General features: G+C 34.7%; 5 protein-coding genes across 5 annotated transcripts; 3 read left to right on the top strand and 2 right to left on the bottom strand. All coding sequences in view use genetic code 12, as the record gives it.

The window, feature by feature from the left end:
* Positions 1–197: 197 nt before the first annotated feature.
* DASC09_012810 (Nmd2 protein) lies at positions 198–3,668 on the bottom strand (the record flags this gene model as incomplete). The annotated part of the gene is made up of 1 exon (XM_064994884.1): positions 198–3,668. One exon carries the CDS (start codon positions 3,666–3,668, stop codon positions 198–200), a length of 3,471 nt encoding a protein of 1,156 aa, XP_064850956.1.
* Positions 3,669–3,897: 229 nt separating this feature from the next.
* On the top strand, positions 3,898–5,610 carry DASC09_012800 (uncharacterized protein; the record flags this gene model as incomplete). The annotated part of the gene is made up of 1 exon (XM_064994883.1): positions 3,898–5,610. The coding sequence occupies one exon, from the start codon at positions 3,898–3,900 to the stop codon at positions 5,608–5,610; it is 1,713 nt and encodes a 570-aa protein (XP_064850955.1).
* Positions 5,611–5,697: 87 nt separating this feature from the next.
* Positions 5,698–7,323, bottom strand: DRN1 (Drn1p; the record flags this gene model as incomplete). The annotated part of the gene is made up of 2 exons (XM_064994882.1): positions 5,698–7,243; positions 7,301–7,323. The coding sequence occupies 2 exons, from the start codon at positions 7,321–7,323 to the stop codon at positions 5,698–5,700; spliced, it is 1,569 nt and encodes a 522-aa protein (XP_064850954.1).
* Positions 7,324–7,765: 442 nt separating this feature from the next.
* On the top strand, positions 7,766–11,542 carry AXL1 (Axl1p; the record flags this gene model as incomplete). The annotated part of the gene is made up of 1 exon (XM_064994881.1): positions 7,766–11,542. One exon carries the CDS (start codon positions 7,766–7,768, stop codon positions 11,540–11,542), a length of 3,777 nt encoding a protein of 1,258 aa, XP_064850953.1.
* Positions 11,543–11,786: 244 nt separating this feature from the next.
* On the top strand, positions 11,787–14,559 carry DASC09_012770 (ribosome dissociation factor GTPase; the record flags this gene model as incomplete). The annotated part of the gene is made up of 3 exons (XM_064994880.1): positions 11,787–12,006; positions 12,079–12,120; positions 12,290–14,559. 3 exons carry the CDS (start codon positions 11,787–11,789, stop codon positions 14,557–14,559), a joined length of 2,532 nt encoding a protein of 843 aa, XP_064850952.1.
* Between the last annotated feature and the right edge of the window lie 52 nt (positions 14,560–14,611).

Here is a 14,611-nt window from a genome sequence, read left to right as displayed (position 1 = left end):
CAGTTGCCACAACAACAATGTAACTCACGTCGATTTGTCTCACCTGAGTATTCTGGGGATATTGGTTCTGGGAACAAATGTTTGGGTTCACTGCGGGATGCGGCAACTCGATTAAAGTTACAAAGCTAAAAAAAAAAAAAAAATAGCAACAGAAAAAGACTAAAATATATTATCACCGGCAAATATTTACGCGACTTTTAGTAGTTCTTCTTCTTAGTCGGGAGTGGCCTATTTAAAAGAATCCCACCTTTCACAATATTAACCGGTCCATCATCAGGAAAACCATCACCATTTTCCAGGATATTTTGCGACCTCAACACAAATTCTTTGAGTTTATCCTTCTCATCTCGTATTTTCTTAATTGCTTCAAGCTTTTCCAGAACAATCCTCTCATCTCTTGAAATCTTGATATTTTTGATTGAAGGATCACCATTATCCTTACCTCTAGTGACCAATGAGAACGCAACCTTCTTCGAATTTTGATTCATTAAAAGTTTTCCTGGTGGTTTAATAGGCTTTACACCCCTAAGCGAGCCCAAACCTTCGGCTTGGACATCCACTTGTCTTCTGGACTCAATACCAAGAAGAATCATTTTATTCAATTGAGCATCGATTTCTTGATCAAACTTCTTTTGTAACTTTTTATCCAATTCTTTATCATCAACATAATCACTATTATCATCATCGTCATATTCATCGTCGTCATCATATTCATCGTCGTCATCATCAACGTTATCAACATATCCATCATCATTATCCTCACAGTTATCATTACTCGATAAAGTAATTGGCATAGCACTAGGGTCGTTGGCATCAACCTTCTGAATTCGGTGTGTAGAATGACCAGTTGGCCTTATCTTCATGGGGCGCTGGGAATCACCTATGTGATTGACATGATTATAGCTATTTTTGGCAACATTGTCATTGTTCTTATCAGTAGGTTGAGTAATTTTGACTCCTGTTAACGTCCGGAAATGCTCACCAAGCAATTGCATAATGTTATTCAAGTCACTACTGTATTCATAAAACCCCTCATCACTTAAAGATTCAAAATATGTTACAATCTTGAAATTTATATCTTTTGGAACGGGTTGACTTTTGACAAGAACATAATAATTGATGAATAGCAACAATGTCCCAAACTGTTTCAGGAATTGTAACTCAGACTCATCAAGGCCTCCAGGCCGTTGATTGACATTCTCCTCAATAATTCTTCTCATCAATGTGGAGTTCTTGAAGGTGTCTAATAATGTTATTAAAAGATTTATTCTAAAATAATCATCTGGTGAATCTGAAGCATTAAAGAAATTTCTCATAGGCAATTTGGGTAAATTCGGGCCAGGACTTGGGTAACCAAAACCAATCAACTTATAACATGTTTTAAATAATATCTGTGAAAAAGAGATGAATTCAGATTCATTAGTTTCACTTTCATTGTAATCACTGAAAATCAAATTCAAAAGATGACCAAGATACTTGATCGTAGCCATTCTTATTCTATTGTACTTATAATTATTGATTTCCAAGCCCCTCTGGATATATTCTAAAATATTATCCAAAATAAATACAAACAATGTTTTCGAAATGTTTTCTCGCTTGAAGAAAAGTAGCATTTTTGCCAAATATCTAATATTTTCAAAATTCACAGCCTCAGGTTTGGAAAAGATCTTCTCTAAAAATTCAAAATTCTCAAAATCTGTCAAATCTAATTTTAAAATGATCAAGGCAATGTGACGCCAGGTAGTCTCGCTCATCTCTTTTTGGATCAAATGCTTAATAAATTTCATTTCCATGGTGAAAGTAGCCTCCTCATTATCTTGATTTAGAAGATTTTGTTCATTAAGGGCCTTGATTGATGGTGGGTTAATAATCAACAACAAACTATCGATTGCCATTTTGTCATTCATTGATAACTTTTTGTCTTCCATTTTTTTAGTTTTTAATAAATCTAACATTTCTTCCATCAATATTTTTGACTCTTTACCATTAACATAATATAAGAATCTTCCGCATTGATCAAAATAAATATTCAAGATATCAATATTGCTAGATTTTGAGTTCAAATTCAAAATCATTGATCGAAGTTTATGGAATACCACATGTATTTCCACTAAATTAAACTTGATTAACTCATTAAAGAAGTAAACCTTCTTGATATTGACTCGCCCAACTTGCTCCATGTTTGAAGTCTGGCCATTATAGATCAAAAACCTGAAAGAACTATCCAATTTTTCCACCAACTGATCCTTTAATTCATTCAAAACATCTCTATTATTAGCCAAAAATCTACCATAATATTTCATCTTGTTGATTTCCTCACAATCAAGGAAAACTCTCAAGAGCCTATTTCTAGAGGCCTTGTTATTCATTTGTCTTGTCCAATATTCCAAACTGAGCTCATCAATTAGTTTCTTGGAATCACAATCTTCCAAATCATTGATGAATTTGGTCATTTCTTCACCTTTATCTGAGCCTATTTCAACAAACAAGTCTTCAGAGAGCCTTTCCTTGACATCGTAAGTATACGTGTAAAATTCTCTTTCTTCATCATTTTGCCAGATTGTAATCCCATTCTCACTGACGTTTGGATTGGTGTCATTGCTGTTTCCCACTGTGATTTTTGTTTCTCCATCCTCATCATCACTTAGAAGGTTTTCATCCAAAACGGGCAACATTAGTGGGCCTAGATGTAGGATACTATCCATCAAATCACACAAACCCTGATATCTTTCAAAGAATTCTATGCGCAACTCTAAAGAATTGTTCAATTCTTCTGAAATTTTTCCCATCCTTATACTCGATTTTTTGATCCTGAATTTCAACTTGTATAATTGTTGATACAACTTTATGGTGTACTTTTGGAAGATTTTCCCATAATTGAGGAATAAATGATTCAATTCTTCTCTCACAGGTAACGGAAACAGATCATCATAATTCTCTTGAGCAGAAAGTGTTGAGCTGCTGAACATTTCTCCATAGCGCTTCAAGAAACTTGAGATGATGCCAATATTTGAACCGAATCTTGGTTCATAATGTAAAATATCCTTGAGCACCACTATTAAAATATCATTAGCATTCAACAGCTCGCCATTTTTTCTAAGTGAAATGTACACCTGAGAAATAAAAGGAGGGTACTCATCTATTGAAGATGTCTCTACTCTATCAAAAAGACCAACAAAGTAACATTCCATAAATAGCCTTAGATAAATCTTTTGAAGTGATATTCTTTCAAGATCTCGCTTGCTCAATTTGATATTTGCGTCAAATTCAGCATCTTGATTCTTGAGGACATTCGGTTCATTAACAAAGGCCGCCAATATGTTTTGCTGAATGAATGGGGTGAACTTCCATGTGAATCTTTGATGAAGAGCTGATATTATTTCAATTGCTGCAGCGACATCGTCACCTTTCACACACTTTGTCAAGCTTTCACTCAAGGCATGAATAATTTCAGTTAGATACTTCTCAAGAGATAGCGTATGGATATCATTCAATATTGCCTCTTGGTTTTCCTTTGTGATTGATTGCTTTATTCTTTTAATGAAGGAGTTATTCTTCTTCAAGGATGTGTCATATTTCCCCGAGGAAAAGAATAATTCATCATCCTCAAGATACCATGACAGAATATTTTTTTCCCTAAGTTCTTTCTTACGCTCCTCAGAAGCCATTTTCTATAGCTAAGCGAAAATGACGTCGACAGATGGCGGTGATACCTGAATCATCAAATATGGTGTTCCATTCCCATTTCCACAAAAAAAGCTTTAAAAATTCAGACACTATACGCACTCCGGAGGAATTAAATTATGAATTTTTTTCTCATACTAAAGGATGAGGTGATTTTTTTTTTTTTCCTTTTACCTTCATTATCGTGAAGTAAATTTGAGACGTTAGGCAAATATGAACCATTTGGCTGTCCCGAGACATCCTCTCAATGTCAAACCATCAGGAAACCATATTCTTCTTTCTGATAAGGAAGTTCTAACTTTTCAGGAGCGTTGGTCCAAAGACTTGGGTTTACTATCCATTTTTTCAGATGAGTTGTTATACGAAATCATATCTTTGATAGATAATGCCAGCGATCTCAAAAATTTTGGCCATGCTTCAAGAATTTTGTACGCTTTCACTTACCAAGATGAGTTATGGAAAAACTTATATCTTCAACATAATGGTGAAGATTCGTTATCGATAGATTGGAAAGGTTCTTGGAGAAAAACATTGTTAAGAGTAAATGAAGAAGCAAAACCTCAATGCCCTAACAACTTGCTTTGCTCTGATTTACTATTTAGACCCTACCAGTGCTCCAAAATAGATTACAATGAACTCTGCAGAAGGATTATAGCGGAAGAGAAAGTCTACCACAAAAAAGGAATAACTGAACAACCTAAAGACTCATTCTATAGATCTGTTCTTAGAATACCTGAGAAAGAAGTATCGCTTCAATATTTTGAAAAGAATCTTATAAATCACCCTTTTATTTTGACTAACTCCGGAGTCAGTGATAGATGGCCCTCATGGTCATTAGCTTCTCTACTAGAGAGATTTCCAAAAGTTAATTTTAGACAAGAATCAGTGAAATGGTCTTTAGAAGCATATTCTAGGTATCTTTCTGAAAACAGTGACGAAAGCCCTCTCTACCTTTTTGATTGTGATAGTTCAGCGATATCTCAACTATCGAAGGAATATCAAGTTCCAGTTTGCTTTCAAAATGATCTTTTCACAGTATTGAATGAGGAAAGCGATACCGTTGAAGGTAAAGATATAGTTAACTGTCGACCAAATTTCAGATGGTTGATTATTGGGTCGTCAAGAACTGGCTCAACGTTCCACAAAGATCCCAACTCTACATGCGCATGGAATGCTGTCTTGTCCGGTTGTAAACTTTGGATTATGATTCCTCCACACTTGACGCCTCCTGGGGTGGGAACTGACAAGGACGAGAGTGAGGTAACAAGTCCTGTTTCGCTTGCAGAGTTCTTCCTCTCTGGTTTTTTCAATGATATTTTAAAATTATCAAAGGATCATGAAAATGAGGTCTATGTCTCGGTTGTTTTCGCCGGAGAATGTAACTATGTTCCTAAAGGTTGGTGGCACCTTGTTGTTAATATAGATGATACAGTTGCGTTAACACAAAATTTCGTCCCTTCACCAGTTTTACCAAGTGTTTTAGAATTTTTTGAAAGAAAATCGGATCAAATATCAGGGTTCCATTCAGCGAAATTGGTAAAATCATTGAATGTTTTGTTAGAGCGCATGGAAAAAATAGATTCATCTGATGCGGATTTCATTCTTAGAAAACAATCTCTAAAAAAATATATCGATAGCCATGAAACCAAAAGCGCACCTAAAACAGCAAAGAGGGATATTCTACATGATGAGGTTGATGATGATGAGGAAATTTGTGAAATTCCATTATTGGAAGCTTTTGAGGAGTTACTCATTGAAAAAGGTTATTCTGAAGTGCTTGAAAGTGCTATATTACAAAATCAAGTCAAAAACTCAAAAAAGCAAACTAAGGGCTGGCATGATGTTGTTCAAAGCCGTAATAATGAAGAACAAGGCCAATCTAGTGGCTTTGCATTCGATTTTGATTTGTGCGAAGATTCTGATTAGGCACGTACTTTTTTTTTCTTGGTTCAGACAATAATAGACTGTAATATATATTAGCTAATGTACATATAAAAACACAGAAATTGTTTCTCATTGACACGTGAAATCAAAAGGCGCATATAAATTTCTAAAAGCTTCAGTTTCCAAGGTCTCAAGTTCAGTGGATTGAATGCACTTATTCCAATACACCCTTTCTCTTAAATTCAAAAAGTTAGCGACAACTTTTCTGAGGAATTGTAAATCAATATATTTTGAGGAATCCACCACCGAAATAAATAAGTAAGTGCCCTCTGCCTTGTTGTCATCAAGATTATTGATAGTAAGCTCAATAGAAATATATTCCTTTTTGTCTTCATTGAAAAGGCTTTCCATTACTTGCTGGTCATAACCTGTTGCTTCTTTTTTCAATAAATGAAAATTAAGTAAACTTTTGCTATCATTGTCATTTTTTTTGTTATTCTTCTCTTCCCAGTGTTTCAAGTGCTTCTGAAACCTATTGATTGAAAGAAATAAGTTAATTGGAATAACCTGCTGATGGTAATGAACAGAATTTAAAGTATTAATCTCAAACTTGCAAATACCCATTTCAAAGCTAGTAGCATAAAATTTCTGTAAGCTGTCTCCGAATTTCTCCATATCTAATATGATTTCATCACCTTTATCATTGCCAAATCTAAGTAAAGGAGGGACGCTAGAAATATGATTGATTGGAATGATGATAGTGTGTCCCGATATCGGCTTATTTTTAAATTTGTGAGGCTTTGTCAATGGACCCTTCGCTGCCGCTAAGTAGCAAGATGAGCCAACAGAAATAACCATATGAGCCTCTACCTTTGGGTTTCCTAGACAGAAAAAGCAATTATCAGGGTTGATCACTTTACGTTTCTTCTCAATAATTTTTTTATCGTCATTTTCTTGAATACCTTCTTCTAATGCGCGTTTCTTGCCTTGAGGTAGTAACCTATCATTACGATCAAAAGGATTATCAACTAAATTGTCCGGAGTTTCAGTATTTGATTGCTCCTTGGATATATTGAAGGCGTAAAACCACTTTTCTTTAGTCTTATATTCTCCAAGACCTATAAACCTTGAGACCCTACTAGTATGCTTCCATTGAAAAGGATTTGATTCAAAATATGTTCCATTTTCCTTACCACAGGAAAATACATAGCGCGGCTCAGTCTTTGCTATTATTTCATCAACAACTTTATCTGCAATGTCAGAATTGGTTTTGGCATATGCCTGAGGCCAAAAGTAACTGATCAATATATCCAATTTCACATCACTGAACATGGAAGTCACTTCAGATTTTACGTAATCGTTTTCTTTTTTTAGTTTTCCTGATATGAATCCAATTTTTAACCCATTTTCTGTTTCAGTAATCCCGTATCTTCCCATATAGCTAAGATTTTTTTTGTCCTTCATGCTTGATTTCGGATTGTCCATACTTAGCACATCATTAATACCCTCAAAAAAATAAGTTTTACAATTCACATTTATCAGAGGGACTTCAATACTTTCTATGAACGAGTCACCTATCAAAAAAGTACAATCAAACGGGCCATTAGACTTATTTATCTGGTTTGATTTCTTTAAAACAGACTCGATCTTCGAGGGAAGAGGGTTCAACACTAGACTGCATGAATGTTAGTTCATATAATAATAGATATGAAGTTGAATTATAATTCCATACATTTTGGAAATATTTTCAGCCATTTATCTTTCCGGTTGAGGTACTTTATTTTTCTCACTAACTGTTGTGTGGAAGGACATCTCATCTTGAATTTTTTTTATTTTTTTAATTTTTTTTTTTTTTTTTTTTTTTTTTTTCTCACAGGTGATTGTTTAGGCAAATTCCAGTGCACTTTTATCAAAACATTAAGAAACTACTCCAAGATCATACACAGGCTGTTACCATTATACCAGAAGATTTAGCTTAACAGTGCGATGACGGGATTTTCATTATTGAAGATGGCTCAAGAGAATTAACGTTGAATCATTGAGGATAATTCAATATTTTTCTATTGATTTGTCCCAAAATGGCAGTCTTGGCTTACACCAGCATCTCCGCCAGAGGCTAATCTCAAATTAGATAAAAGGAATGCTGATCAACACGAAAACAATCTCATTTTGCTTTTGACAAAATGCTACAAAAAATATGAATTCTACGGTGTTTGAAACCAGGAACTTTGAACATGAGCTCTTTATTCCTATCGGGTTATGCAATAGAACATACAGGCTAATCCAATTATCAAACGGAATACTTACACTTTTAATATCAGACCCAACAGAAGATACATCAGCTGTATCATTGTCAGTATGTTCTGGTGCTTATAATGATCCAGATGAAATATCGGGCTTAGCTCATTTCTGTGAGCATATGATTCTCTTAGGATCGAAGAAATATCCAAAACCCAATCATTTACAAAAACTTGTGGGATCCACCAATGAAGGAATGTTAAACGCCTATACTACAGGGGAAATAACGTGTTTTTATTTTCAAATGAAATCTCCAAATAATGATTTCAGACTTTTGGATGAGTCTTTGAAAGTATTTTCGGATACTTTTTGTTCTCCAACATTCAACATGCCATTTATGAAGAAAGAGATGATGGCAATTGACAACGAGCATCTCAGGAACAAGACAAATTTAACAAAGATTCTTTTTCATGGACTTAGATTACTTTCAGAAGCCAGCCCAGGAAATGTTTTCCGCAGATTTGCCACAGGAAATTTGTCCACATTATTGAAAGTCCCGACAAGTACCCTACGCGACTCTTTAATCACCTATTTTGATAGTAATTATAAACCAAGAAAGTTTGCTTTGGTAGTGAAGAGTCCCCAGTCCGTCAATCTTATTCAAAAATTGGTTCTATCAAGTTTTGGTCTGATCCCTCAATACAACTTCGTGGAAGAAAAAGAAGATATTTCCGACTTTCAGAATATCCGAGAGAGCTATGATCACAAAACTAAACCGTTTAACAGAAAGCAGCTCAATAGATGTATCTTCATCAAATTTGTCATTAAGGCTAATACAGAAAATATAACTCGTTTAGCTTTCCCATTAGATTATAATGCTGATGATGCTGATCAGTCAAAGAAGTCTCTTCTCTTTGCTGATATAATGGTAAGAATATTAGGAGATGAGAGCTCTGGGTCGACATTTTATCAGTTTCTTCAGAGAAAAAATTATATCCAAAGTATGGAATGTTTCATTTCTGAATTGAAAATCGGATCAAACTGTTTGATTGTCCAGTTGAAGCTAACGAAGACAGGATCCAGAAATATCGACCATATAATTTCAATGTTTTTTAGGACCATAAATGAGACTTTCAAGCTATTTTTCGAGGAGAAAGAGCTAAAGAAATCGGAAATAATTGATAGTTTGGCGAGCTACTTGTCTGACGCTTTATCTATAGACCTTCTAAACTACCTATATTTGGACGTAAATCAAACATCAATGGATGAAGTATCAGATTATTCTGTGAATTTGCAGCAATCTTTGAGAATGTTGGGACCTAAATGGATATTGAGAGGTATGCCGTCTTGGAATGACTTTGAGGGATTCAAAGGCTTCCACTCTGAAAATGATGATGCCAAAAAATGGTGGGAAGAGAGAGCTTTGGAGTTTTACAAATTTGTAGTCGGAAATATTAATTATAATAACTTCAATTTGTTGGTATATGGTAAGGGGGATTTGATTAAGACTTTCAATGAGCTATTCCTCATTGATGATGACTACTACAACGAATATTCCAAGCAATTTGCAATTCAAGGGAGTGACTTTTATGAGGATCCACATTTCTGTTTCTCTTACAAATATTTCAAAATCAATGTCAACTACTTGAAAGGCATCGATGGTATTTCAGTTAAATCCGAAATCGATTCTATGAGAATAATTTTCAATAAAAATATATTTATTCCAGAATTTGCCAGAAAATATGATTTGGTGCTCAGGAGATTTGAAGAAAGTTTCAAGATATCCTCAAAGAATTCCTTAGGGTTCAGCAACAATAAAAATAGTATTTTTGAAGGTCCACCGATATTACTCGAATCAGATAGACACCATCAAATCTATTACAAGCCCGAACATTTACTAAAATATTCAGGGAAGATGATAGTATCTATTGATATTGTCAGTACTGGTATAGCCAAGGCAAGTGCGAAGCAAATAGTTTCAAATGAAATCTTGTGCGAAATCATAAGTGCAAGATTATACTCTAAACTTCATTCTAGTGAACCTCTAGGATATAGCTGGAACCTAACTACTTCTAGTAAAAATGATTTGAGAATTGGGATAATCGTTGGCGGATTTTCTGCCAGGATAGACTTATTGATTACTTTGATTTTGAATGAGCTTCTATTATACAAAAGAAACAGATTCGCATCAGTGATTGATGATGCCTTGTATTTCAAATCGAGGTCAAAGATCAAAGAATTCTATGAAAATTTGGCCAAACAAAACTCCTTTCAGTTAGCGACTGCTGGATCAGTGGTGTTGTTGGAGGAGAACTCCATTCAGTTGGAAAGACGACTCGAAGAGCTCAGTGATAATACTTACGAGGATATCGAAGAATTAGTACACCAAATATTCCATAATGAAAACAATTCATTGTATACAAATATATTTGTTCAGGGAGATGTTGGGAAAGAACAAGCTTTCAGAATATCTAGCCAAGTTGATATTCTAACCAATCATCTTTTTAGAGGTCACATTCCCAAAGAAGAATTAAACTATAAATGTCCGAACACCCATTTCATCAAACAGGGTCATAATTACTATTTTGAAAGATCTAGTCCTGATTTCACGAACAGTATAGTGTACTTCATCCAAACAGGTTTAAGGGATGATTCAAAGAATAGGACTTTGACAAAGTTGCTTAGCTTTTTTGTATCGTTGGACGCCATCACTGAACTTCGCTCAAATAAGCAATTGGGTTATGTGGTTACCGCAGGACTAAGAATATATAGAAATACAACGGGCATCCATATATCGATTGTTAGTGGCAACTATGAACCTGAAGCTCTTGAGAATGAAATTAACAAATACTTGATGTCTTTAGAGCATAAGCTTAGGGACATGACCCAAAAGGATTTTGATGAACAAATTAAATTTCCTTTTTTAAGGATGTACATTAACGATGAAAGTGGAATTCTTCCTGAGTCAAATAGTCCGAAGAATTTCTTTGGTAAAATAAACGAAGGAAATATTGGATCGTATTTAAATAGCTCAATGAAAGCAACTGATAGTGCAAATTTTGATTTGGAGGATCTCTCCAGAGTGTCGATGGTGAAAAGCGGTAGTTCTTTACTGAATTTGAACACTGGACTTGCGGATAAGCATTTTCAACTTTGGGAAGAGATCATATCCAAGACATACAGATTTCAATCAATCAGGACAAATTATCTATCTAATTCAAATGATTCCTATGGCATTGATTTGTTACTCATAAACAGACTTGAGAAGTATCAATTTATGGAGTTTTGGGACGAAAAAGTATCAATAAGATCACCAAGGATATCAAAACTTTCTATTTGGATAAAAAAAGATGGGGAAGCTAATAGAAAAGAATCTTCAGAAAATAACGAGGAAAGGCAAATTGAATTGATGGTCTCTCAAATTGAGATTCTTTTAATGTTCAATAACCTACTAATTCCCAGAGAGAAGCTTATTGAAATAGTGAGAGAAAGCAAAGGAAATGAGACACTTATGATGAAGAGCTTATTGAAATATTTTATGAAAAATGGTGAAAGAATGAAGGTCTTAGTGGCTATATTGAAAAATGTTTTCAAAGGAGTCAACGTCAATCTTAAAGGCAGATTCAATGGGAAAAGAAATAGTTCGGCCGGGGAGATCGACAAACTGGAAACCTATATAAAACTTCTGAAAATCGAGGAAATATCTGAATTCCACAGAAACAACCCACCTATATGAAAGTTTTTCTTCTTTTCTTTTTCGTTAAAAGAGCAATCCAACATTATAATATATTATAAATCATTAGTGTAATGTAATTGTCAGCCCTGTAACGTTTAGCTGGATGCAAAGAACATATTACCCGGCCTGATCACGAGATCATAAATACAATTTCTGTGTCAACCAAATAAATCAATGTGCTTCTGCGATTTTGGAACAAACATCTACTTTCCAGGATTTCAGTAGCTAAAAAGTGTATAGAAGAATGGCAACTTACCTCGAGGAAGACGACTTGCATGATTATGCAAATGATGACTACGATGAAGGTGATGAAATCAGTCCAGAAGACGATGAAAAGATTCAAGAACTCATTCCTCAGGTGAAGAAGGAATTGTCGCAGTACACAGGGTTTACTTATGATGATATATACAACGAAATTTGGGAATGTTATATGGAAGTTGATGAGGCTATTAGCTCTTTGAAAAGTGAGTTTTTTTTTTCTCCATTCTGAAGTGTGGAAAGCCAGTCTTTATAAGATTACTAATATATTTTTATAGAAAAATTCAAAAAAAAGCCATCCAGCAAACCAGCACCTAAAGGTATGTTATATAATTGTCCCACTTGCCATTATTTTTCTTTTTCTACCTTTTTTTTTTGTTTTTCATTTGGATCAGGAAAATGTGGAAGAAAATTTTCAGTTTAGCGATTGTCGACTTTATTTTGAGAAAGATGACCAAAACGAAGTAACAGTTTCGCTAACAGTTTAAGAATCCAAACTTGCTGCATTGGCAAAAATCAAAAAGTCAAAATCTTCTTCAGAGGGTAAAGTAGGATTGAGTGGGCTCGCCAGCAGACTGAATGGCAATAAGGATTTGAAATCCATTTCAATTTTAGATAGGCTCAGTTTGAAGAATGAAACCTCAAGCCAGCCCAAAGTTTCAAGAGGCAATAATAATTTAGATAATTTGGAACTGAAACCAGAAGGTGGTTCAAAACTTTCAAAGTTGGCTGCCTTACGACTAAATAAAGGAAGAGGAATAGCACCACCACAAAAAGAACAAAAGGAATTGTTGATCAGCAAGAAAGATGTGAATGTAGACACCAGGAAATTTGGAATAGGAAAAGAAATAAAAGAGGATCTAATGAAAACAATACAACCTGCGAAGGAAAATATCTTTGAACTTCCTTGTTCAATTTCCTCAGATTATGGTAGTATATTTTCCAAATTTAGCCTCAAGCATGAGTTATTAAAGAGCAGCACAAATTCCTCATTTTCCATAATTACAGTGAAAAACTCAACCAGTAACCCCTCTATTCAAAATAAAGTCAATCAGTTCGATAATTTTCTTCATAGTACTTATCTACCAGTGACAAAGCTAAAAACTAACGACAAACTTATAGTTTCAAGTGGAAATAAGATCAAGGCCAATTTTACCAAACCTAGTCCTGATGATATTGTGCTTAGCGCACAAGGTAACCAAGTATCCAATTCAAACAAGGATACTGAAGAAATCAAAGAGAAGAAGCTTGTGGAGGATATAACTGTGGGTGTCAAGAATCTAAAGATACCAAAACCAACGAAACCAAAGAAGAAATTGGATTTGGATAGCATTTTTTCCAATGAAAAGCCAAATTTGTCATTTGCGGTTATTGGGCATGTTGATGCTGGTAAGTCCACTTTGATGGGAATGTTTTTAAAATCTCTTAACAAAGTGAACAAAAATTTTCTCAAGAAACTTGAGGATGAATCAGCAAGGGCAGGTAAGAAATCTTTTGCCTTGGCATGGATAATGGATCAAACTATCGACGAAAGGCAAAGGGGGGTTACTGTTGATATTTGTACTACTGCAGTGGATACTAACGAGGCCAATTTCATCATTATTGATGCACCAGGTCATAAGGATTATGTTCCAAGAATGATTTCGGGTTTATCACAGGCAGATATTGGTTTGTTAATTATTGATGCCAACTACGATGGTTTTGAAAGCGGTTTTAGTTATGATGGTCAAACCAAGGAGCATGCTTTGTTATCATACTCATTGGGAATGAAAAAATTGGTAATCGTGATGAACAAATTGGACATGATCGATTATGACGAAGAAAGGTACAATGATATTGAAAAAAGACTAAGAGAATTTTTGGTGAATGATGTTGGCTTCACTCAAGAGCAGTTGATATTTGTTCCTGTTTCAGGAATTGATGGAACCAATGTCTCGAAGAAGCCGACCATTAAGAGTTTGACCAGTTGGTATCCTAACTGTAAACCAACATTGTTGGAAATTTTAGAAAATGAGGCGAAAGTTTTACATGCAGCAAATGAAAGTAGCAAAAGTATCTTCGAAGAGAAATTTTTGTTTCAAATTTCTGATATCAGTACAGATTATCATCAAGCCTCAGAATTTTCTATTACTGGTAGAGTTAATTCCGGATTTATTCAGACTGGCGAGACTGTGATTTCTTCGCCAGGTGGTTTGCCATTGCAGATCGACTCTATTAAAACTCCAGAAAGTGATGCTAGTAAGGATATTGAAGTCTATAAAGAAAGGGATTGTACAGTAAAATTTGACAACAATGTGTTTTTGTTTTTCAAGGACAAGAAAGCAAAGGACGAGTTAAAGAGCAACATCGATTTAGTTCGATCTGGAGATTTACTTTCGAAAGTATCAGTTGATGATGCTGGAGTTATTGCTTCCACTATAAAGTTTAATTGTGAATTGAATTTATTTGATTTGAGAGATATACCATTGCTCCCGGGGTCGAAGGTTCTTGTACACTCGGGCGGCCAAGAAAGACCTGCAGAAATAACCCAGTTTCTTTACTTGATTGATAGTGAAAAGAAAAAGAAAAAGAAAAAGAGAATTTTGCACTTAGGCTCTTACAAGAGGGCAGTTGTGGAAGTCAAGCTAATAGATGAAAGCACTAAGTTACCAAGACCAATTCCTTTAATGACATTTGAAAATGATGAAAGATTGGGAAGAATTGTCTTTAGAAGGGATGGAATAACCATTGGTGCCGGTAAAATTTTAGAACTTTTATGAATTAGTCTCTTGTATTAAAATATATTTTTGCAAACAAACAAATCATTAATGA

This window comes from Saccharomycopsis crataegensis (genome assembly GCF_037102585.1).
Source record: "Saccharomycopsis crataegensis DNA, jcf7180000000073, whole genome shotgun sequence".
Taxonomy (NCBI): domain Eukaryota; kingdom Fungi; phylum Ascomycota; class Saccharomycetes; order Ascoideales; family Saccharomycopsidaceae; genus Saccharomycopsis; species Saccharomycopsis crataegensis.
The sequence above is the reverse complement of the archived record's forward strand: the minus strand, read 5'-3'. Positions and strand labels throughout refer to the sequence as shown.